Source organism: Lissotriton helveticus, chromosome 4_1 (genome assembly GCF_964261635.1).
Source record: "Lissotriton helveticus chromosome 4_1, aLisHel1.1, whole genome shotgun sequence".
In the NCBI taxonomy this organism is placed as follows: Eukaryota; Metazoa; Chordata; class Amphibia; order Caudata; family Salamandridae; genus Lissotriton; species Lissotriton helveticus.
In genome coordinates, this window is record NC_136063.1 from 1521554452 (window position 1) to 1521578672 (window position 24221).

The 24221-nt window shown below is 45.2% G+C and overlaps 1 protein-coding gene across 4 annotated transcripts in view; it reads right to left on the reverse strand.

Annotated features, from left to right (window-relative positions):
• Positions 1–24221, reverse strand: part of GRB10 (growth factor receptor bound protein 10) — an 807319-nt gene that overhangs the window by 81408 nt on the left and 701690 nt on the right. For all 4 annotated transcript variants that reach the window (XR_013610607.1, XM_078688120.1, XM_078688119.1 and 1 more), the window contains 3 exons: positions 13101–13211; positions 12509–12607; positions 11916–11993 (listed from right to left, as the gene is read on the reverse strand). Coding sequence is in view for 3 of the 4 variants with exons in the window: in XM_078688120.1 (XP_078544246.1) it covers positions 11916–11993; positions 12509–12607; positions 13101–13211 (288 nt within the window). In the remaining variant the exon portion in view is untranslated. The remainder of the gene's footprint in view (positions 1–11915; positions 11994–12508; positions 12608–13100; positions 13212–24221) is intronic.

The window sequence follows — 24221 nt, forward strand, 5'->3', positions numbered from 1 at the left end:
GTATGTGGAAGCCATTTATTTATTTATTCAAAGTTTTATATAGCGCGAACAAGATCCTTACAGATATCAGAGCGCTTCACAAAGACAGGGTAGGGGCAGTAGGAGTGAACAGAGATAATGGGAGCAGTATAGTAGTCACTAACATGGTGGGATAATAGTAACATACATAAAACATATCAATATACAATCTGGTAAACAAGTAATATAAGACGGTACAAGTCATTGATCCCACTACAGGGGTGTTCAGGTGCACCTTGGGTGTGTGGATGGCTTATACCCAAGTCTTAGTGTAGCGAGAACACTGAGTGGGGGCATCTGGAGAGTGAATCAACGTGTATCATATATTGGTAGTGACAACATCAAGTTAGAAGTATAGTGCCAGAGGACAAGGTGAACAGTGATACAAAGCAATGCAGAGTCTCTGATCCAGCACCAATCATGTTCAGGAGATCTTGGCCAGAAGGATGGTTTTCACCTCTTTCTTGAAGAGTGCAGTGGAGGAGATCAGCCTAGTTTCAGGCGGGAGCGCGTTCCAAATCCTGGGTGCCATTCCAGAGAAGGAGCGCTTGTATGTTTTCTCTTTCCGGAATCTACGAGGTTTCAGGAGTAGGTTTTTTGTACTTCTATTGGACCTCGAACCTCCTGAGATAGACAACTTTTGAGCAAGGTAGTTGGGTGCATTGTGGTGCACGGCCGCGTGTGTCATAACTGCAATTTTTAGCTGTATTCTGGCTTCAAAAGGCAGCCATTTTAGAGACTTTAAGTCTGGGGATATATGCGAATGTTTTGAGCCAGTAATGAGTCTTGCTGCAGCGTTCAGGGAGGCTCTTAAGGGTGCAGTTGTGGATAGCGGGAGTCCGCTGAGGGCCACAATTCCGTAGTCTATTCGAGGGATGACTAGAGCTTGTACAGCAGTTTGGAAGTCTTCGGCAGGGAGGAAAGGTTTAATTTTCCTCAATGTGTTGATTTGGAAATTAGCTGCTTTTGTGGCTTTGCTAACGTGCTGCTGCATGTTGAGCTTGGCGTCGAGTGTGATGCCTAGGGATTTCGCCGAGTCCACGATGGTAGGTTGGACATTGAGTGCTGTTAGGTGATTGGGTGGTGGAAGTTTTCGCCGGGGGTGAGAGGAGTAGGAACTCGGTTTTCAGAGCATTTAGTTTGAGGTGATTATCTGCCAGCCAAGATTGAGTGTTAATAAGCGTGGAATTCAGATGTTTGATATCTTCCGGGGATTGTAGCTTTAGGTAGAGTTGTGTGTCGTCGGCGTACATATGGAATTGGACATTGGAGGCTTGGAGCAAGGTGGCGAGCGGTTCCATGACGAGGTTGAACAGTGTGGGGGAGAGGGAGGATCCTTGTGGAACACCTAGATCTGCAGGCACAGGTGTGGATAGCACATTGTCGATCTTGAACTTCTGTGACCGATTGTGAAGGAAGGACGAAAACCATTTGAGAACAGTTCCCGATAGACCCATTCTAGTGCTTAGCAGCTCCAGCAAGTTCTCGTGTTTGACCGTGTCAAATGCTGACGAGAGGTCAAGAAGGTTGAGGAGGCAGGACTCATTGCGATCAAGAATTTGGAGGGCGTCATCAATTATGTGTGTCATAGCTGTTTCCGTGCTATGTTTCGCTCGGAAGCCTGATTGATGAGGGTTGAGGAGGTCAAATTGGTCAATGTGTTTAGTTAGTTGTAGTTGGACACATTTTTCCAGCAGTTTGGCCAGGGTGGGGATATTGGTGATGGGCCGGTAATTGTTTAGGTCAGACGGATCAGCTGTGGGTTTCTTGAGTATAGGCGGGACTTGCCCCACCTTGAGGGAGTCCGGAATGAGGCCTTGTTGCAGGGAGCTGTTGATGATTTTGGTCCAGAGAGGGAGGAGCAAGGGGATGAAGTCTTTTACAGCATTAGCAGGTAGAGGGTCTGTGAGGTGATTAGAGGGCTTCAAGGTGCAGAGCAGTTTGCGTATTGCTTCTTCCGAGTAGGTATCAAAGTACAGCCAAGATGTCTTGTTTTTAGGTTGAGTGCAAGACATTCTGGTGTTGTTGGGGAATCGACTTACATCCATGATGAGGTCATTTCTTATGTTGTCAGTCTTTAGCTTAAAGAAAGCAGAGAAGGCTTCACAGTGTGGGGTGTCGCTTGTTGTGCTGTTTGATTGTAGGGGTTGAGTCTTTGTTTGGGTCTTGATTAGTTCGAACAGCTTTCTTGGCCTGTTTTTTGCTTGGTCCAACTGGCGGCTAAAGAAGTCCGCCTTTGTGCGCTTTATTTTCCTGAAGTAGGCGTTTCTCTTGTTCTTAAGCCTTTTGAGGTGCAGTGCTGAAGGGTCTGATCTCCAGGTGCGCTCTGCCATTCGCATAGTACGCCTGTCATCATTGAGTCCATCATCATACCAGGGGTTAGAAGTTTTGGTGGAGACTCTCTTCAGTTGCAGTGGGGCGACTTCATTGACTACTGTGTTCATAGAGTCAAGGTAGTGGTCCATCAGTGATTGAACATCCGAGGCACCTGAAGGGGGAAGGAGGAGATTGCCGATGTGGGAAGGCAGGGTAGAGGGGTTAAGGTTCTTCATGTCCCTTTTCCATGTTTTGGATTTGATTGGTTGAGCTGGGATAGGTTTAACTTTTTCATTGATAAAGAAGGTGATAATGTGGTGATCAGACCAGTCGCAGGGTTGAATCGCCTCCAGTTGTGTTGAGTTCTCTTTGGCAATGATGAGATCGAGTATCGAACCTTTGTCGTGTGTTGGTCTATCGCATATTTGGGTGAGGTCAAGCGCATTAAGGAATGTTTTGAGACTATTCACCACTGTGTCTTTCTGATCGTTCCAGTGAAGATTGAAGTCACCCAGGTAGACTTGGGTTGTCTGCCGACCGGTATTGGAAGTGATCATGTCCATGAGTTGTTGGGTGAATATGAGATTGTCACCAGGCGAGTGATAGATGAGATGTAAAGCACAAGCTTGTTTGCCCTCGCTGGTGATGTCGAGGCAGAGGAGTTCACTGGAGGAGAAGGAGGGGGGGGTGATTTTAGTAACGGAGAGGTTGCTCCTAAAAATGCATGCAATTCCCCCGCCCGTCTTGCCAGGAGACCTGTCCAGCCTAATGATGTGATAATTGGGGGGGACTAGTATGTCCATAATCGTGGTAGAGGCTTCAGTAAGCCACGTTTCCGTTAGAATGGCTAGGTCCAGATCCCTAGCTGAGACGAGATCAGCGATGTCGGAGGAGTGTCTCTGGGCCGATCTGCAATTGAGTAGGATGCATTTGAGTTTGGGGGAGAGAAGGGTGGTCGAGCTTTCTAGTGTGAGGGGAACTTTTCTGAGGTTGTTAGGGACGGAACCTCTGTTGTTGAGTGTTGGGAGCCTCAGAGGGTTTGTAGAATTGTGGGTATGGGGATGTGTGTGTTGGATATGTGTTTTACCGGACCTGGGCCATAAGAGCGTAGTAGAGAGCATAAGTCACGGTCCGACAATGGGTTGAGGACACGACGGGGGCGGTGGGCGTTAATGCGAACGGGGATAGTCGGCCAGCGCGGGTGTCGTTGGAGGCGAGGGTATGTAGGGAGGGTGCGTTGTTTGTAGGGTAGAGGGATGGTGGGAGGTAGACTGGGCTGTGAGGAGAGAAGCTCTTTGATTGCGTGGACATCTTTTTTGATTTGTAGAATATCCTCTTTGACTTGCTGGAGGGTGGATAAAGTCTGGTCAGGGGGTGCATTGGGGATGGGGTTTGTGGTGAGAGCCATTGGTGAATCGTTGAGTAGTGAGCTGGAAAGCAGGCAGGGTATCGAGGGGGTGGATATACTGGCGTTGTTGGAGGGTTCTGCAGTGCTAAAGAGTGGGATGGCATTCAAAGTGGGGGCCTTTTTGTGGGCGAGGGGTGTGGGTGAAGTAGGTGAAATGGGCGGTAGGTGGGAGGCATAGGTAGTGACGTCAGTGGGAGACGGTGTCGGTGAGTAGAAGAGTGAGTGAAGGCTGAAGACAGTGGGGAAGACAGTGGGGGAGACAGGAGGGTAGTGGGGGCTGACAATAGGAGGTGGGAGAGAGGGGGATGCTAAGGTAAGGGAGGCGGTATGTTCTGTATCTTTTGTTGGGAGGGTGAGAGTGTCTTGGGTGGGAGTGGGGAGGGAGCTGGGGAGGGAGAGGTGTCCGCCGTGGGGGGGATGGGAGTGGGGGGTGGATAAACTCCAAATGGTGGTGTGTTCAGATGGTGGCGTGTGGGTGAGAGTTATTGTGTCAGGTGTGAGAGACTCGTGGGTGGGAGTGGGGAGGGAGCTGGGGAGGGAGAGGGGTCTGCCGTGGGGGGGAAGGGAGGAGGGGGTGGATAAACTCCGGGCGATGGTGTGTTCAGATGGTGGCGTGTTGTGAGTGGGAGTTGTTATGTCAGGGGGGAGAGGGATGGCGGGGGTATGAGTGGGGGTACGAGGGGTCCTGTTAGAGGGGCGGCTAGTATATGAGGTGGAGACATTTGTGACTGTTCTCGGGGAGTGTGGGGCGTTAACCGCAGGTGGGTCATTTACTGGGGTGCTAGGGGTATAGATGTTGTAGGTGGGGGCTGCGACGTCAGGGGTGGTAGTGCTGGTGGAGTTCTGGGTGGGGGTCCGCAGCTTGGAAAGGTGTTCTTTGAACTTGGGGAACAGGTTGTCTAGTAGTTCCAGGTTCTTATCCGTGGTTTGAATTAGGACAATCCCGTTATTGTAGATAGTAATGGTAGTCCTGCCAGCGAAGAGGTGGGAAGGTATGATAGAGAGAGTTAGGCCATGAGTTGTTTTCCTGGTGGTGGAGACGGTGAGTAGGGATAGGAACAGTTTTCTCCATTGGGCTCTGCGTGAGGTGTGGAAGATGATATCAGTATTCAGGGCTCCATTGCCCGGTGAGAAGTAGGTGTCGGCAAAGGGTGTTTCAGGGTGCGATCTCAAGAAGTTATGTTTAAAACGTTTAGTGGCTTTTTTGGTGAGTGTGGGAGGGTAGATAATTCTAAAAGTGTGTGAGCCGTTGAGCTCCATTTTAGAAAGGCTGTGATGTTGGGTGTAGGAGATAGGACGACAATAAAAACTGTCAGCCGCTAGTTACAGTGCAAAGGAGTGACACTTGAGAGTGACCAATGTGTAAGAGGTAGAAGTCAGTGCAATCCAAGAACAACAGTGCGTAGGTGCAGCTTACATAATGTATCCTATATGCGAGGTAGCAGTCAGCTTACACCATGTACAAAATATGAGAGGTAGAACCGGTTAGGTGGAATCAGATTTACACATCAGAATGTACGAGGTAACAGTGGTGTAGTCGAGCTGTAGAAGGTGGCTGGGTGCAGCTTACATGACTAGACGCAGTGAATGAGGTAGTAATAATAATCAGTGCAACATCGTGAGGTATCTTACATCGAAGAACCAACACATAAATGAGGTAGCGAACAGTGAGTGATAGGGATAAAGGTGAGATAGGTGCAGCTTACCACATATACAGTATGAAAATAGCGCTAACCTATTAGTGAATTACTGAGTCCAATATATGTGCAAACAAGTTACAGCAATAACAAATACGACAGTAGAATATGAGGTAGCAATCAGTGCACTGTCAGTGAGTAAAAGTGAAGATGGGTGTATGTTGCCTAAGATGTAGGGTACCAGTGGTAGTATAATACTGCAGTAAAAGGCGGATCCTTAAGCACATCAAGAGCTCTAGGTTACATAAAGTGTAAGATACAATAGTAATAAATACCGCAGTAAAAGACAAACACTTAAAAACACATAGATTTAAATACAGGGCTAAGTGGAGACCTTGGTACCGATAGTAAATAATAGTCAGAAGGACTAGTCCATGATGGCGGCCAGAGAGAGCAAGAGTAGTTTTAAAGATGGCCACCAAATAGGGAGGATGTAGTCATTAGTCCTCTTTTAGTTGTTGCTGTTTTGATAGCCGGGCAGAGCAGTTTCACATTCAATTCCGGCTGTCTCAGGGTCCTGCATACCAAGAGGAGTCTTATCTCTGATTTGTTATCTGAAGAGGGGCTGCTGAGGGGCCTCGTGTGTTCAGGCGGGGGTAGAGTGTTCAGTTTATGGCCCGGCCATTTTGAAGACAATAGGTTTTTACAAGATGAATCAATAAGTGGGGCAGAATAAGTAACTTACCCAGCAAAAAGTATTGGGGCACAGTAAATACCTTAAACAGCCTTCACTTTGGCGTGCGCTCTGCAAGTCCAGCCGCCGGGGCAAATACGACCTTATTTGCCAGCGTTTGCATAACACCGCAGCAGTGGAGCCCAGATCGACAGGCTCACCAACCGTCACTGCTCCAAAGTATTGCATCCACGCAGCCCGTCCCAAAGATAAGCGTGAGCGTGCACAGGGTCGAGCAGATCAGGGCAGACATTAAAGGCAGATCCTTCCTCCTTGCCTGGCTCACCCCCAGACGCTTGATGAACGGTGTGTTAGGGGTGTGTGAGGGAGAGCCGTGTCAGATCCCTAAGTCCTCTCCCCCCCTCCTAGGACGATGGCGGTTGCAGGCGGAGGACGAGCTCCCCTTCCCCGGCCGGGACACGCCGATCACAGCCCGCGAGGATCAGTCAGGCGGGGAAGCCCAGACTCGCCCGCTCTCCGCCAGTCCGCCCGTCCTTCAGCTCCACGATCATCGGGTGCTCACCTCCCCAGGTGTCGTCGCAGAGAGGCGCAGGGGACAGACCAGCCGAGCTGGATTTGGCAGGCTCCGGTCATGCCCCGCGAAGCCTGACCCCTCAATGCCTGCAGGTGTGGTGGCGTGGTGGAGACACTCTCCTCGGGGCTGCCAGGTCCCCGGTGCACCCTCAGGTCCGTTGCAGTCACGGGCGCTCTCCCCAGCTCCAGCGATGACGGGCGGAGCCACAGAACGACAGCATCCCTCCCGTGAGCAGCCCAGCACTCACGGCGATCTTCTGAAGTGGCAAGCGGTGCGGGACCCCAGCGAAGCCACCACAGCCTCCTCAGCTCCGGCGGAGATGGGCCGGGTCACAACTCGCCAGTAGCCCTCCTGTGGGCAGCACAGCACTCACGGCGATCTCCAGACGTAGCCAGCGGTGTAGTCCTCACCGGTCCGGTGCAGTCACGGGAGCCAAGCGACGCCTCCAAGGGATCCCGGACTCCAACTTCTCCGATGTCCAGCTTCGAGCAGCAGCCCTCTCCCCAGCTCGCCCCACCGTCCAGGGCTCCGCTGCAGTTTCTGGTGAGTGTTTTGCAATCCAGTTACTTGCAGTAAAACCTGTTACTTGTGTAAATCCAGTTACTTGTTTTTGTACTGCGCAGATGGGTGCTGTCCGGGATAATTCCATAAAGGGATCCCAGGCACTAGGAGCTCCGGACTGGAGCTCTTACCAGGCGGCCATCTTGGCAGTGATTGAAATTGGCCATCTTGGCCATTGAAATAGGAAATCATCAATAGTGCCTGGATACCATGGGATAAGGACATAGCCTGCCAAATAATGAATTATTGGAAAACAACCATGCAAAAATAAATTAGGACCCATCTACACCTATTCGCCTCTGCCAAACTGGTCCATCAATGGAAATGGAAATGCCAAAAGGTTATCCATTCAATGGACCTGTCCAGTTGCCAGGCAGTTCCAGACCTACAAGCACAGATTTCAACTGACACCTGCTGCCCTTGCTGGGAACTCTTCCTTTTATGACTTAAGTGTGCAAGAGGCATAAGTACTTCTTGAAACAAAGGTAAAAAGGAAATGTGTTTGGTAACAGAATCCATGCTCAACTCTCCAACCTCTGGACAACAAGTAGCCTTTGGTGCTATTAATCCTGCAGTTCAATCATGATGCGGGAGATACACAATAAATCTCTTTAGAGTTTCATTGATGATTTGGAGTCCATTAAACCACACTAGTAAGTTTCCATTTCTATACCATTTTCAATATTTACATTTTCTTTATTTTTTAATGAGAAATTTGATTCCAGCAAAACGTGGCTATTTTACATCTTTCTCTGTAATTTCAAATTAGTAAAACACTTGCATATGAATCCACAACCAACATGTTCTGAGGTAATCTACTTGTTAAAGTCTTACATACATTTCCAACCAGGTGATAAAATATTAATTTTGCTGCCCACTGTCTTTGTTGACAAATTTTAATCATACTCTACATGGAGGGATAGGGAGAAGACCAACCAAGTTACGTTCTGCCAGATTCATATCTGGACACCCACAAATGTAACGAGGTTTATTAGTAAAAGGAAGAAAAAGGAAACCATTTAGTAATCCTACTGGAAAATGCACAGATGTTGGAGTAGACACCTTACCCACTAAATAGTGGCAGGCTTCATCATTCGCACCAAGGCATAACCTGATAGGGTAATCCCATCAGGGCAGACTACCACAACTGGAAGCTCTTATATAAAATATCTATCTGGATAAAGCAGGGATCCAGTTCAAATAAAGAAAAAGTTTAAAACCACCTCAAGGTATACCCTTTCAGAACTACAATTTAGTTTTGTTCCTCAACAATTTTTCAGGTACCATGCAGGGACAATGTAGCCCCCAGAAATACAGAAGGTCTTTTTTTTAAGTTAGAGCCTTATGCCTCAATTAACTGCATACAATGCATGCCAGAATAGGAAGGGACACATACATATAGCCCAGAGAAAGGTCACAGATCCATATGGGCTCATTGTGAACACCAAAACATGTTGACAAAAATCAGGGATCCCCAATGCAAGTAGACCCATTACCCCCTTTGAGAACTGGCTATTCCTTAAATCAGACGACAAGAAACTAATTTCTGAAATATACCACTTCCTAACAAAATCACCACACACACAAAAGACGCCTGGTTAACGGAGGTGAGAGGCAAAACTTGGACACAACCTCTCCAACAAAGAATGGGGAGGCATTCTATAGGACCCATCACACGGCATTTAACATGGGTCACACCAAAACGACCTATAAAATTAGCTTATATTGGTATTATACCCCAACACACTGTGATGGTCAGTGCTGGAGATGCTGTGGTAACCCTGTGACGCTAACTGCCCCAAGCTCACAGGATTTTGAGAGTTCGTTCTAAACGACAGATTGCGCCTTCACGACAAATCCCACGATTCCTTTAATACATTCTCCTGGGGCTTCCCAACGCGCTCACATATTCGCTCCGGTCCATCAGGGGGCGACAGATAGCTATGGCCCTTAATGCTACACACAGGATACTCTTGGCAAATCGGGGCTCAAACTCACTCCCAGACCATAGACAATGGCTCCACCAACTTTGGACATTATTAGGGATGGAACAACTGTCGATGTCTGCTAATGCGGATCCACAACCTATGCAAAAATATGGTTCCCATTCATCAATATCCAGTCTAAAGAATTCAGAGAATCGTCTTGCCCGGCATAACTGCGTATTCTTTAAATTAGTGCCGCCCGAACGGAAGAAGTCACAACACCGCAGCACTGTCCCCCTGAAACATGGTCTCCCTAGCAAATGCACACACTTGGACGGGCACTGTCGAAAGAAGGGAGGGGCTTTTTGATTAATTATGCATGTTACTTTACGTTAATTAATTTTGTTCTCCTGAGCCATCGATGCTAAGCCTCCATAGTGGACAGCAAATCAGTGGCATGATAGTAGTTATCCGCAACAGGGTATTTTCAGTACTGATAGCGTATTTCACCCTCAGGTTTGTCAGCTCCACATGGCCGTCCCAATTTGGGTTGTAGGCGACAGGCTGTGTACTCTTCCTTTAAGCAGAGGTCCCCTCTTTAACGTTCCATGTTCTGTCTGATATTTTGCATCAGGTTGCTGAGGCCAGCCTGGAAGGGGTTGTAGGTGACTTGCTGTGTAAATGATCTGCTTTGTTCTTTAACAAAAAATATTTAATCTTAAAAATCAGGGGTGATTGAGAGAATAATGCTTAATTGGAAGCCTGTACTTATTTGTAATAAACGCATGGTACACTACTAATAAATAGTAGTTCTGAAAGAGTATACCTTGAGGTTGTTTAAAACTCTTTACTCAAACTGGATCCCCGCTTTATTCAGATAGATATTTGATATAGGAACTGACTTTCGTGGTCAGGTCCACCTTGATGGTATTACTTTATCAGGGTGTGCATAGGCGCAGATGATGAAGCATGCCAATATTTAGTGGGCGAGGCGTCTACTCCAAAATCTCTTGATTTTGGAAAAGCTCTACATTTTAATCACCGGTTTAGTTTATTCCTCTTTCATACACATTTCTTTAATATGTCTTGTAAGTCAATTCTATATCCTATCTTTAGAAGTCTTTAGGGGTAGACACTGCACAGATACTATTTTCCTAACAAATGACTACATTTAAGATTAGGTCCTGTACAGAAGTGCCATCAGTCTGCATGCATTAGCCTTAGGTTCCCTGAATAAAGAATATTAAAAAGCTAGATATTCTCTAAAGAAAGTGTTAAAATGACAGAGTGCAATAAAACATTATACATGTTATATACCTCTCCAGGAATGCAGTGAATTATTTTTGGTGGACATCTGTCTAAAATGTGGTGTTGTCTCAGCAGGAGGGGCCAGTGGGTATGTCAGGACTGCAGGCTGGGTACCTTTCAAAGTGGTGGAGCATTTTTATCAACCTCCAACAGTAAACTGAACAAAGCAGAAAAACCTAATTTAATCAAAAAGTGATGCTGGGGTTATTACTCCTGTACGGCCTAGCCTCCCCTGAGAAATCTTTGCAAATGAAGTGGAGCCAAATGCTTCATTTCTAGCACATCTTTTATGAAAGACGGCAAAAACCCCATAGACCCGGATGTCCAATACTCTTGTGTGACAAAGCAGGTTCATTTCCTAATAGTGCTCATAGATCACAACACACAAAAACACATGGTAGCAGAACTGAATTATTAAAGGAAATTTGTTTTATTACACCAAACTTACATGGTCAAACCTCATATAGCAATTATGAAATCACAAAAATACTTCGCAATTTTGATGATCAAGTAATACTACAATAGTTAAAACATGACAGTTGTTGCAAAACATACATTGTGGCACAACGAAAATGTTTGCAATGCTATGTTCACCTTATTAATGAAGTATGGTCTGATTAAATTTTGGTGAAATACACTCAATTCACAAAAGAGTTTTCTGAAAAGCTCCATTTTTCCCAGAGAAAACAACTTCATTTTCGAATTGTGTCCACACATTCCGTCATTTTCATTAAGTACGCTCATGTACAGATGCCATATGGTCATTTGTCACCACTGCATACTAAGGATATATCATGCTAGGGACTATCGCAACCGTAAACATAGAATTCCCACAGCACGAGAAGGACAAAACCATTATAATGGGACAGATGCGACAATGCCTAGCATGCATACAAAATACAAGACCACTAGATAAGAGGCCTACTTTAGCAAACCTGCTACCCAAAAATTGCTAAAACTATATATGGGGGAAAACACGTGCAATCACACGTGTGCACTGTCGTCACTTCTAAGGTCTGCAGCAGCCTGTTACAACCGGCTATAATAAGCAGAACACAGTGCTGTTTATCAGCAGACTAAGTGATCACTGGAAATCGCGGTGGTCAAGAGTGGGCTGCTATTGGCTGCCGTTGCCCCAGACACAGGCTCAATCTTAAAGACTGACCACTAACACACATTGTCAATATCCGGCTGCCTTTTCCCCAAATCGTATCAGGAATTTGAATTGTTTTATCATTTAGAATAATGTAGCAAATAAAGTGAATAGCAGAATTACGACAGCACATATTTGCGTGGCCACCCATGAACAACCACATTCTACAAAAGGCAGGTTAACTATCGATAAATACTGTAGTCATTATTGCACCATCATGAACCACTTCTTGTTCGATAATTGACAGAGGACAGAGCGGATTAACAACAACCCTGTACGTTACTATAGCGTAAGCATAATTATGTTTCTAACCACACTTACCATTGGAGCAGCTGGGTTAACGTGCACATTCTTTTTCTGCTGAGGAATATGGTAGTTTTGGTAAAGAAGCATCCCATACTAGAGGCAAAAAGAAACATTTAGGGTCTTTTCGCTCAAAACTATCCACAAACAGAATTGCAATCAGAGGTGCGAGGTTCAGTAACTAGAAACATTAATGGATTCACCTTAAAACAATATATTGACATGAGGGACAAATATAAGAAAACAAAGCTGAAACAACGATTTTAAAACTTTTTTTTTTCTCAAGTCAGTCGCCCTAACTTCTATTCACACTCCATCCCACAAGTATGGCATTCAGATGCAATTATCAGAACAATGATAGTGCACACTGCCTAATAAAGGAGCAGAGAATATTATATAACATTTGTGTTTTGCAGATCACATTCTAAAATCAGACCATGTTCTAAGAGACTCTGCACAATTAAAGAATAAAGCATTGGTTTAATCATGCTACCAAAGAGAATCTGATGGGTACTTAAATGCTACAAAGACCAAGTCAGGGACTTGGACCAGAAGGACTCCAGTCAACCTCTCAGCTTCCACATGCTCAAAGCGGTAAGTGTGTGTTGTACCTTAAGGAGTCTATAAGCAGTCATCCAACAGGTTCTGCTCTGCTCGTCCTCCGCGCACAACAACCTCAACTCCTTGACTTCATTTCTTACTCGGTTAGGCTGTAGAATTTCATAAAAAGAGACCACATGTATATATATTTAAGTCTTTTGGAGAAGCAAAAGCAAAAGAAAACTAACAGTAAAATATATCACGTAATAAACATTACATTATAGTAAAAAAATAAAGTATAAGTATGCAGAAATATTTGTTAAGAGGCAGGGGGGGTACATTTGTGGGGAGAAGCAATGATGGGAGGTAAACAAGGGGGTGGAAATGGCAAGTTATCATGAACAAACAGTGACCGCATGGATTTCAAACATGCAGTGTAGAAATCAGTAGATTACGTTTCTGAACGTTGTTAATCAGCCTCAGGCATGACAGAATGGGGAGGCAAATACCATATATGTGCATAACGGACACCAGTATGTTTAAATTCACTTAGAACAAAACAGTTCATAATGATCTGCATTTAGGAATATAGGCTTTGGAGTAATCATTTCTTTGTAAAAGCAGGTCATTAGAAAGTGCATGTGTCCTTGGCTTTTAAGTTACCTTTATGCAAAATCCAAAGTCTGTCGGAGAACTGTACAGCTTCTTGCAACTTATTAACGAAAATACATTACTGTCCTCTAGGTCAGCAATAACTTGCAAGTGTCTTGGTTCCTGTAGAAAGAAAGATACAATTGTTACATTTAAGGCAACACACCAGAGCATCATAACTAACAGCTTAATCAAGTTAAATTAGACAACTGAACAGCAAGCTTTTTGAAAATATTTGCATCCGAAAGGTTTTCAAGCGACAACAAAAACGTGTTTAATGCTAGTGCAACCGTATAGAAGTAAAATAAGTCAATAATGAGAAGCATGCAGGATGGTTTCAAAAATGCAATCTTATTTTTCCACCTAAATGTGCCTAGGCCACAGGGCAGAAGACCAGTTTTCTTCCTCTAAAACAGTCCTTTTTGATGCTGGCAAGTTGTACATCATAAGGTGTCCAGTGTTTCAAGAGTACAGTTCTCACCCGTTGCAGACCCTAATGTGTAAGTTGGTGGGCTCAGGAGAGTCATGCACTACTCCAGTCCTTGTATATTCCTGTTGTTGTCCACATCACTGTTAAATTCACCGTAGGCACATGCTGCCCTAGCCCTTCATTCAACACCAGGAGGCCATGCCATCCTCTGTGAATTGGAGGGGAGGACAAAAGAACAAATGTGCATATTTCTGGTGGTCAATCAGTATTAGTGATCATATTTTGAATTCCCCCATCCCTTGATAAAGAGGCAAACCAGCTTTCTAAAATAAGACCCGGAGTCCCCTTCATAAATTGGGTTTGAGCAACAAGGCTGCACTCTACGGACGTGCATGTGGTACATGGGTCACAATTTATGCAAATGCAGGCAAACTACTTATAGAAATCAGTTTACAAGCTAAATTTTGCAAAAGAATAAAGCATTACATTTCTTTTCCAAGTTCTGTCGTTCAGGGAGCAGCCTCCATGGCAGGTGTACTTTAATGGTGGACACCTAAACTACTAATGAAAATCTAGCATTCCATCAACTTAAAATTCCAACAGCAGAAAATATCCTTTTTTACAAAGGAATGATGCGCTTCTTTCTACACGAGAGTCCTGGAGCTCTGAAATGCATTTGTGCAAACACCAACCAAGGCTTCCTACACGAGAAGCCTGCCCTGGCCTCAATTCATCCCCTAATGTGCTCATGCCTCCCAACAGGGAACAAACCAAATGAGCACTTCTTGGCCATTTTCCATAGTGTTCCATGATTGAGCATAAGACAGAAATTGCCACTGTGCCACTAAACTTGCTGAGCATTCAAATCCTAATCGGTGTTCAGTGGGTTTCCTAAACCTTTATGCCCCTGTGCCCCTGCAACTGCTGCACCATTCAAATCATGAATCCGAATATTATGTACCCCCTAGGGCACAAGTACTTGCACTACACACTAAATCCCTGCATAGGAAGTGTGCATCTAGTATAAACTTTACTAAAGGGGAGGCTGATCATTGCCGACAGTACAATTGTTGCCCCATTAATGGTCTGGCCTCCTTTTTGGGTCCTTCAGACTGGCCGCAGGGGTTGGGAAGTGCAGAAATGCATACTAACGATTTTCTGATAATCAGTAGACCTTCTGTTTTTAAGGGAGCACTTAACACCCGTTCCATGATTAAGCATAAGACAGAAATTGCCCTGACCATTAATACGCTTTTTCTGGACTGCCTCTTTATCACCGAAACCTGGGCTGGGGAACACTCCCCCAGGCTACACTATCCTTAGAAATGACCGACCCAGCAGAACGGGTGGCGGCCTAGCCCTTGTGGCTAGAGTTTCTCAACAGTACCCTCACCCTGCTGGTGGGAGCCCTAGGTTTGCTTCTAAGAGCTGCCATCTTCGGCATTAAAACTGGAATAAACTGCAAATTCTCAGGACTTCTGGTTTATCGTCCTCCGGGGTCCAGGGCTAATTTTCTTGATACATGGGGCCAGACTTTAGAACCTTCTGCTATCATGACACTATACAATTCTTGGGGATTTCAATTTCCATCTCGAACGTAACCTGGACACCGATTCTGTACATTTTCTTGACCTCAAACTCCATGGGCTTTGAGCAAAGTATTCACTCCCCCACACACTGGGCCAGCCACACTCTGGACGGCATTTTTGTCAACCACAGTAAACTTAGGATCAAGGCTGTCCTGCCGCTCATCAGGGTTGACCATGGGCTGGTTGAGTATGAGGTCATCTTTCCCTCTCTCACTAAGGTCACGTCTAATGTACCCCCAAAAAATAGATTAAGTAGAAGAATACATAAGGTCACGGACACAGATTGGAAGGAGGCTCCGACCTTAACCTCGACCAGTAGCCCTACTGCTTATCCTACAAGGACAGAGGGTTTCCGTGAATGGATTACCAACGCTTAGGACACAGTCGCTCCTGTCAAATGCTGTATTATTAAGAGAGCCAAACCCTCAGCCCCGTGGTTCTCAGATGAACTTAGGACTCTTAGACAGCTCTGTCGTAGGCAAGAACAGAGGTGGCGGGCGGCCCCTTGCCTTCAGGAAAAAGTGATACAGAGATCCTTGGTGTAGGACTATAAGCATGCCATCTTCCAGACGAAATCCCAATATTTTACTGGCAAGATCAGGTCAGCCGATAATTCATCTAGCACGCTCTTCAAAGTCATCATAGAAATTACTGAACCCCCAGGAGCACCACTCCTGAATCCTACCCAAGACTTCTGTGACGACATAGCCCTCTACTTTCAGGAGAAAGTCTTGAAAATCTTTCACAAGTTCTCCCCTTCCGAGCAAAGCAAGCCTGCCACAGATTGCGCTTTGGCAGCCCTACCTGCTACGCCTAGCTTGGCACTGTTTCCAGCTATCACAGTCTCTCGCACTACGGAACTCCTACTTGGACTCCAGTCCGGGCCTCCTAGCAATCCTTGTAGGGTATCCACAATTAAACTTGTGCCCGATCTGATAGCGGAGTCCCTGTGCAAAGTTTTCAATAACATTTTTATCCAAACACTATCCAAACATTAGGAAGGAAGCCACAGTCTCACTCCTCATTAAGAAGCCTAATGCCGACCCCTCAGAACTGATATATTACAAGCCTATTTCCCTTCTCCCAGCCCCTGCCAAAATGCTGGAAAAATGTATTTATATTGAACATATGAAATTCATTGAAACACATCTTGGATAGCTCCCCGAACGGGTTTTGGGCAAGGCACAGCACTGAAACCGCCTTGGTTGCAGCCTCAGATTGTATCTGCATGCAAGTCGATCGGGGCGGATCAGCAGTGTTGTTCCTGCTAGACCTCTCGGCGGCGTTTGACACCATTTCCCCAGTTCGCATGTTTCACGACTGCAGGATGTTGGCGTCACTGGGAAGGCCTTACAGCTCCTCCACTTTTTTATGCACGACAGAACCAATGTAGTCAGTTACGGTAGGCTCAAAGCCAAGTCCTTCAGTCTTCCTTGTGGAGTCCCCCAGGGCTCCACACTTAGCCTCACTCTTTTCAATCTTTGTGACCCCTTTGGCTTCACTGGTGAGATCTTTCGGCTTCCAGGTCCTCTCCTATGCAGATGACACGCAAATCATATCAATGGCTGATGATTGGCAGCTGGTTGCTCAAAGGTTTGATATATGTATGACCAGCACAATACACTGGATGAAGGACAACTCTTAAAATTAATACGGAGAAAACTGAAGGTCTGGTTTTCGGCCCTCAATCTGATCTGCCGCCTGGTGGCCTGAAATCTGCGGCCCTCTTCCTGTCCCAGTGACAACTGCCAAAAACCTAGGAGTATCTTTGATAAGGGCCTGTCTTTCGATGCCCAGGTGAATCGCACAGTTGCACCGGTTTCCATATTCTTGAAACTCTTAAGAAAGGGCTGCCATACATTCCCTCGGATCTTCATCGGCCCACTATCATTGCCCTAGTCCCCTCTCGGCTTGATTATTGCAATGCATTATACCTCAATGTCCATCAGAGAAGGAATCCATGCCTTGCATTGTATTCCGATCGGGAAGCGCATCACCTTTAAGGCTCTGAATTTGGTGTACAAGGCCATGCATGGTACAGAATCAGCTCATCTTGCAACCTTATTCCACTGGTACACTCCAGGCAGCACCTTGACGTCCTCCACTAAAATTCCTATCCTATGACCCTATAGCCTCAAGGACAAATGAGTAAATCGTTTTATATCCAATAACGTGCGTGTTCCGAAAAAGATAGTTGCATACAGAATACATCATTATTGTGTAGCTAAACAAAAAAGCTTTCATAAAAAGTGCCTTTAAACTTACCCAACTCTCTAAAACAAGTTGTCAAAGATGTTCCAAATAAAGGATATGCTTTTCACAAAGTCAAAACCAAGCATTGTTAATTTGTGTTAGAATGTGGCTTCCTCTCTCCAATGAAAATATCTTATCCTGTGCTTGACCGCAAATATGTAACTTAAATAGACAGTGTAAATTGCCTGAGATGATCATGTATTAGGCAACAGACTGAAATGTGTTTTTTACTTTGTTTCTAAAAAAGCAGTTTAACCAATTAAATGGACTCTCCAAAGAAGAGGAATTTTGCACAAAAAAAAAATTAAATGTTTTGAGCAGCTGAAGAAAGATACATTTTGAGATGGCTATAGTCTCCATGGAGTAAGTACGCTGCATTCCTCTTTCCTCTAACTCTCTCACTTTGAAGTCAACTAAAAGAAAAATAAACACCAGGCTCCCATGAAAACTCCGCTGCTACCCTGGACAATCACTCCTACCCCTCCCTAATCCGCTGTAAAGCATGCATCTGATGTCACTGACCTCATCCTCGTCATAAGTCAGACCTAGCGATCTTGACTGAATCCTGGCTCAAGGAATCCTCATCGCCCTACCTAGACCTCTTAGTCCCGCCCAACTATAACATCCTAAGGATGGATAGGCACCCAAAGAAAAAAGGGGTGGAATTTTCTGTATCCACCACTCCAACCTCCTTGTTACGGAACTGCCAGCGGACCCCACAGACTCCTGCAAATACCTTGCACTCCATCTCCAACAACACGTCTCAGCTGTGCAAACTTCACATCTTTTACCACCCCCCCAGGCAAGAACGACTCCTTTACGGACCTCCTAATGGAAATCATCACAGCCAAGTTCTCTCTTTACTCGAATGACATTTTCCTTGGCAACTTTAACCTGCATTTGAGCAATTCTAAGGACCTTCAGGTCAATGCCATCAGAGACTTCTTGGCTGATCAAGCCCTTACTCAAGCCTGCTCCCTATCTACTCATTGGAAAGGCGCCACTCTAGACTGGATCATTGTTAAGGAATCAGCGGTCAAACTTCTCTCTATTGACCCCTGCGATTGGTCTGACCACCACGCCATCACTTTCCTCCTGCCCAGCACCCACAAAACATGAACACCTCAACCTGTGATTCCCAAACGATGGGTTAGAGACACTAAGAACCTTGATCATGAGAAACTGCAGCGTGTTGTGTGTCCGACCTCCCCCCGCCCCCTCAGTGCACCTCGGTCGACCACCTAGCGACTCATTACTCTGCAACCATATAGGACATTCTCGATGACTTGGCACCACTAAAATTAAAAAGAACCCAGGTCAAAGACCTAAATCCCTGGTTCAGCTGATCCCTCAACAAGGAGAGGAGATCCCTTCAGACAGACGAAACTGGAAACACCCTTCAGCAGCTCATCTAAAACTTCTCCGCCAGGCCAGAAATTATTAGAAGAAAATCTTCAACACTAAAAAAGAATTCTTAAGATCTGAACTAGAGAATACCATAAATCGACCTCGCAAGCTGTTAGACTTGGTCAAACACCAATCCAATACACTAGCGAAAACCACCAAAGAAACAGCTAAACCCCTAATATCAAGCAAGGCATTATCTTCCTTCTGCGACAAAATCTCTGCCTTTGGAAATGAACTTAAATCCTCTACTCACTCACAACCAAAATCAAAATCTGCCGGCTCCACCTTCTCTCTCCGCGCTGTCCTCCCAAATCTCACCTAAAAACCTAGCACACTGGTCCAAGTTTAAAACCTATGATGAACATTCTATCTCAAGAATTCTTGCCTCCTTAAACAGAAAAATCACTTTCATGATCCTCTCCCCTCTAACTGCCTAGCTGCCGCCTCTCAGGCTATCATCCCTTCCTGGACCTCAATAATCAACACCTCTCTCCTACAGGGCTCAATTCCTGATTCGCTCAAGGCTGGCAAAGTTATCCCCATCCTAAAAAAACAAATGCTGGACCCTGCCTCTGCCGTGAACTATAGACCCATATCCAACATCCCTCTCCTTGCCAAAGTTCTGGAAAAATGTGTGCAACAGCAGCTAAGCCTGCACATCAACAACTTTCACCTGCTAGATGACTTCCAATCAGGGTTCAGAACTGGTCACAGCACGGAAACCACCCTCCTCCACATAGAGGATGACTCCCTCCAAGCCCTAAACCTAGGCAAAACCGGTCTCCTAATCCTCCTAGACATGTCCTCTGCCTTTGATACAGTTAACCACAAAATTGTCCTAAAACGCCTCAAACTTAAGATGGGGTTGGATGGCACGGCCCTCGAATGGTTTAGATCCTTCCTCCAGAAGCGCTCACAGAGTCCTCATCAACGGTAATCTATCTGCCCCCTCTCCGGTTGGAGTCCCCCAAGGATCAACCCTCTCCCCTACCCTCTTCAACCTTTACCTTGAACCTCTCACCGAGGTGCTACGTGCAGCCAACATCTCCTACCTTATGTACGCCGACGATACTCAGATCTACATACAAATCTCTTCCCCGGAGGACATTCTCTCCCTGAACGAGGCCCTGAAGCTGACAGTCCACTGGCTCACCACCAACCAGCTAAAACTCAATGCAAATAAAACTGAATTTCTCCTGATGTCCCCACCTAAACCTAATCCAGACATCCAGGAATGAATCATGACCATCACAGCACTAAACTGCCCTCCTACCATCGTTGACTCTGCGAAATCTCTTGGAATAAACCTTGACGGCAGCCTGAACATGCACAGCTATATAAACTCGATGGCGAAAACAGCCAGATTCCACCTGAGTTCCCTAAGAAACCTAAAACCCTTCCTCGATGTGGCCGACCTTAAAACAGCAACCCAGTCACTAGTCATTTCAAGACTAGAATATGGATACTCTACTCTCGCAGGGCTACCCAAGAACTCCCTGGCCCCTTTGAAAGCCTGCCTCAACACTGCAGCCAGACTCCTAACTGGCTCAAAGAAATTCAACCACATCTCCCCCCACCTCAAAGCTCTGCACTGGCTTCCCCTAGAGGCCAGAATCCAATTTAAAGTGGCCTGCATTACTCACAAAGCCCTTTTCTCCAATTCCCCTTAATTTCTCGCACAAAAATTCGTGGTATCCGGAGGCGCCAGAAACTCTCGATCTGCCAAAGACCTGCTGCTGCAACCAGGACGCTTCCGGAAGACCAAAAACCTACAATCGGGGCTTTTCTGGGGCCGCGCCAAGAATTTGGAACTCTCTCCCACCCGCCATTAGAAGACTTCCATCCTTGGCACACTTTAAGGAAACCAAAACCTTCTTAATGGGAAAATACCTCACCTAACGAATACTTTACAGTCGCCGCATTGACTTGCCCCACTCTCCAACTCGGCAATATTCATGGCCTCCACGGATGATACCTATTCTGCACTCCTGGGCATCCCCCAAGAGCTGACACTGCGTGTCTTCTTGTATAATGTATCTACCGGGTTCAATTTTTAGATCACATGTAGCCTGGACTTTAAATGTACAGCGTGCTTTTCTGTATAATGTATCCCATACCTTTCCCAATTTGATCCCTCCCGTCCCTACGCTTGTATACTACCCATTAATCCTGCAAAGCGCTCTGATACCCTCACGGGTCTGGTTCACGCTCTATAAAACTATAAAACCAATAAATGCGCAGAAGAATCAAATTTAATCTTCACCTCCGTGCCATCCATCCGTACCACCTCTGTTGGAGGTTTACCTTATTACCAATCTGCAAAACAACCTGATCACAATCTCCATTTTGCTGTAGGCACTTCTATAGATGCCCCTACAGCACTTCACTTAAGGTCTTTCCACAACTGCTGAATACCATTGCAATGGCAGGACACCACTTGTACTTTCCTTATGTTCCACATTGCCACACAAATAATTTTTTGCTAAATTTCCCTCATCTCCCATTGATTGGGGTTTCCTCAACTTCAACCTGTCTCATATTTCTCTTCCTTCAACCTCATTTCTAATCTCTCCCAAATGTTTCAACATGCTTAGCGACTGCTAAAACTTGATGTAAAGAAGGCTTATTTGAAAACCATAATTCCTCCCTAATCTTATTTCAAAGTTTGAAAAAAAACTTGTTCCTAATTCTCTCTCCTACTGTTGCCCCAAATTTAAAATTAGAAACTAGCTTCTTTAAACTCTCTAACAGCCTTCAACAAACTCCTCATCCCTTTGAGCTCAAAAACCAAAATGGTAATGTTCCAAAAAGATACACGTGGTAAGCAGCGAAAGTCTCACTTCCTCACATACATCTTGCATCATTCAAGTTCCTTGCTTCTTCCACTGGCAACTGGCTTTCAACCTCAAGATCGTATAGTAACAACTAATATGTTTGTTCCAGAAATTAAGTTAGTCCCGACCACCATGGAATAATTGCCAAACAACCTTTCCATTTGCTCCATTTTATTAAGAGCTCCCCACGAGAGAGCATGATAAATCGGAGACATGAAGTTTTGCATATTTGCTCCAAAAACTGTCAAACCACTACCGCTCTACACCAGTCTTCCCTCCTCTCAAACCTTCAAGAATCTGGCAGCGTCAAAATCACTCATAACTAGTTTCAAAAATAGTATACAGAGCAGAGAATACTGGCATTTGTAGCTGTATTATATGGCGAAACATACACAACCTTGTTCTTATCATAACAATCCGTCGGTAATATGTTATTTTCAATAAGTTGTAGCAGATCAGAAAGGTCCTGCAAGTAGATTTTAACATTTGACTAGAATGCATATGCATGGCAGGGTGAACAAATCAAGACACACAGGCCAAACATAGCCTAAGATAGACCTTATCACTTCTTATGAGACGGTCACAGGAAGATATTTTACTTCAGAAGTACAGCCTTTCTTATTTAGATGCGACAAATATTCACATATACCATAACCAGTGGTAAACAGCAGCTTTAATTTCTCATCCAGTGAGCAGCCATTCTTTACGTACTCCAATCAACTGTCACAAGACTCCTCGGCACTTGCGTCCTTCTTACTTATTGACGTTTCACTGTGACAATAGCTTTCCTAAACACAATAGCCACTGGAGCTGGTTTTAGATTTTTATTTATAAAGGACGTTAAGTGCCAACACCTTCCAGGTTGCTGAGAATACCGACAACTCGAATTCACACGGACACTCCAGCTCCATTCACAAGAACACTCAGATCATTTTCTCCAAGGTAAAGTTGGCCCCTCCAACCTCTATTGGAACTTTTTTATTGACAGAACCTGGACCACAGGCTGGCACACTACAACTGAATCACATTTCATTCCAACCCAAGTAATGCATTCTACCACATAATTCTAAATATGCTTAGAAGAACAAGAAATTAAAAGGATATTTGGGACTTATAGAAAAGTTGTCCTGGTTTCAGCTTCTGATGCAATCATCCTCACTTTCATGAGAAACATTTTCTCAAACATGGTTAATCAAACCAATAAAAAGCGTCTACTTTTATCTTAACATTACTATGTATGCAACAAATAAATATAGTGTTCATAAACTTTGTTATAGCCTTTTCTTTGACTTTTTTGTAAGCCTCAAAACCAGGCATTAACTTTGATGCATTTCAATGGGACATAGATGGCGGATATGATAATTTCAAACACTTGTAGGCACAAAGACTACAAAGGTTAACAAAAATCCTCTCCAAGAGCAGGCACAAACACTAGACAATAACCTCTATCATTCACCAGGGCATAAATGTTTACTAGCAGAGACTAATGTTTTGCAAAGAAAGTTACAAAGTTTGCAACCAAACATTAAGAGAAGTTAAGATATCTGCACAACACCGTTCTATTTCAAAAACATACCACAAAAGACCACCACCCCAACCCTAGCTAACGATAATTGGAGTTAATACACAAACTACAAATAGTGACACACATGTAACAGCACCTCCAGTACGTTATGTTATGTTATGTTACAACCGCACTTTTTGAGCGCACGGCTACCCCAAAAGGGTGTCCCGGCGCTTTAGCAAAAGAGGCCTGAACAGAACCCAGAAAACCCAAAAGCGGATACACTAGACGCACTGGTTATACAGAAAAGAGGACGGTCTTCAACTCCTTCCTAAAGGCCAGAAGGTTATTAGCCTTACGTAGAGAAAGAGGGAGCTCATTCCAGAATCGGGCTGCCATAAACTGAAAAGACCGACCTCCCATCCGCACTCGTTTGATCACTGGCACCTCCACTTTAGCCAAATCAGCAGATCTCAATTTCCTCCGTGGAACATAGAAAGCAATACGCTTCTTGAGGTAATCGGGGCCAGTTGAGTGGAGGGCTTTAAACGCCAGCGTAAGAATTTTGAACCTGATTCTGCTAAGCATTGGAAGCCAATGCAACCTGACCCGCAACAAGGAGGCGCTGACCCTCCTCGGTAGGCCAAAAATTGCTCTGGCTGCTGAATTTTGGACAATTTGCAGTCTGGACACCAGATGTTTAGGCAGTCCTGCAAAAAGTGCGTTAGCATAATCCAAACGCGATCCCACAAGCGCTTGAACAATGTTCTTACGGTATTGTAGGGAGAGCAGTGGGAGAAATTTCCTCAGCATCTTGAGGATGCCGAAGCATTTCCCCGCTAGTCCCGTAATGTGTGGACGAAAGGAAAGATCGTCGTCAAACACAACTCCCAGATTTTTTACTTGGGAGGAAGGTTTCTCAGGTGGAAACATGTCCGGGGGCCACCACGACATCCAACCAGGGTCAGGGGCACAGCCAAAAAAGAGCAGCTCGGACTTGTCCGAGTTGCATTTCAGGCTCTGGTGCTGAAACCACGAAAAGACTGCACTCAGACAGTCTTTAATTCTACCGCCGTCAAAAACCTCTCCCTTCCTGCACGTGAACAGGAGCTGGGT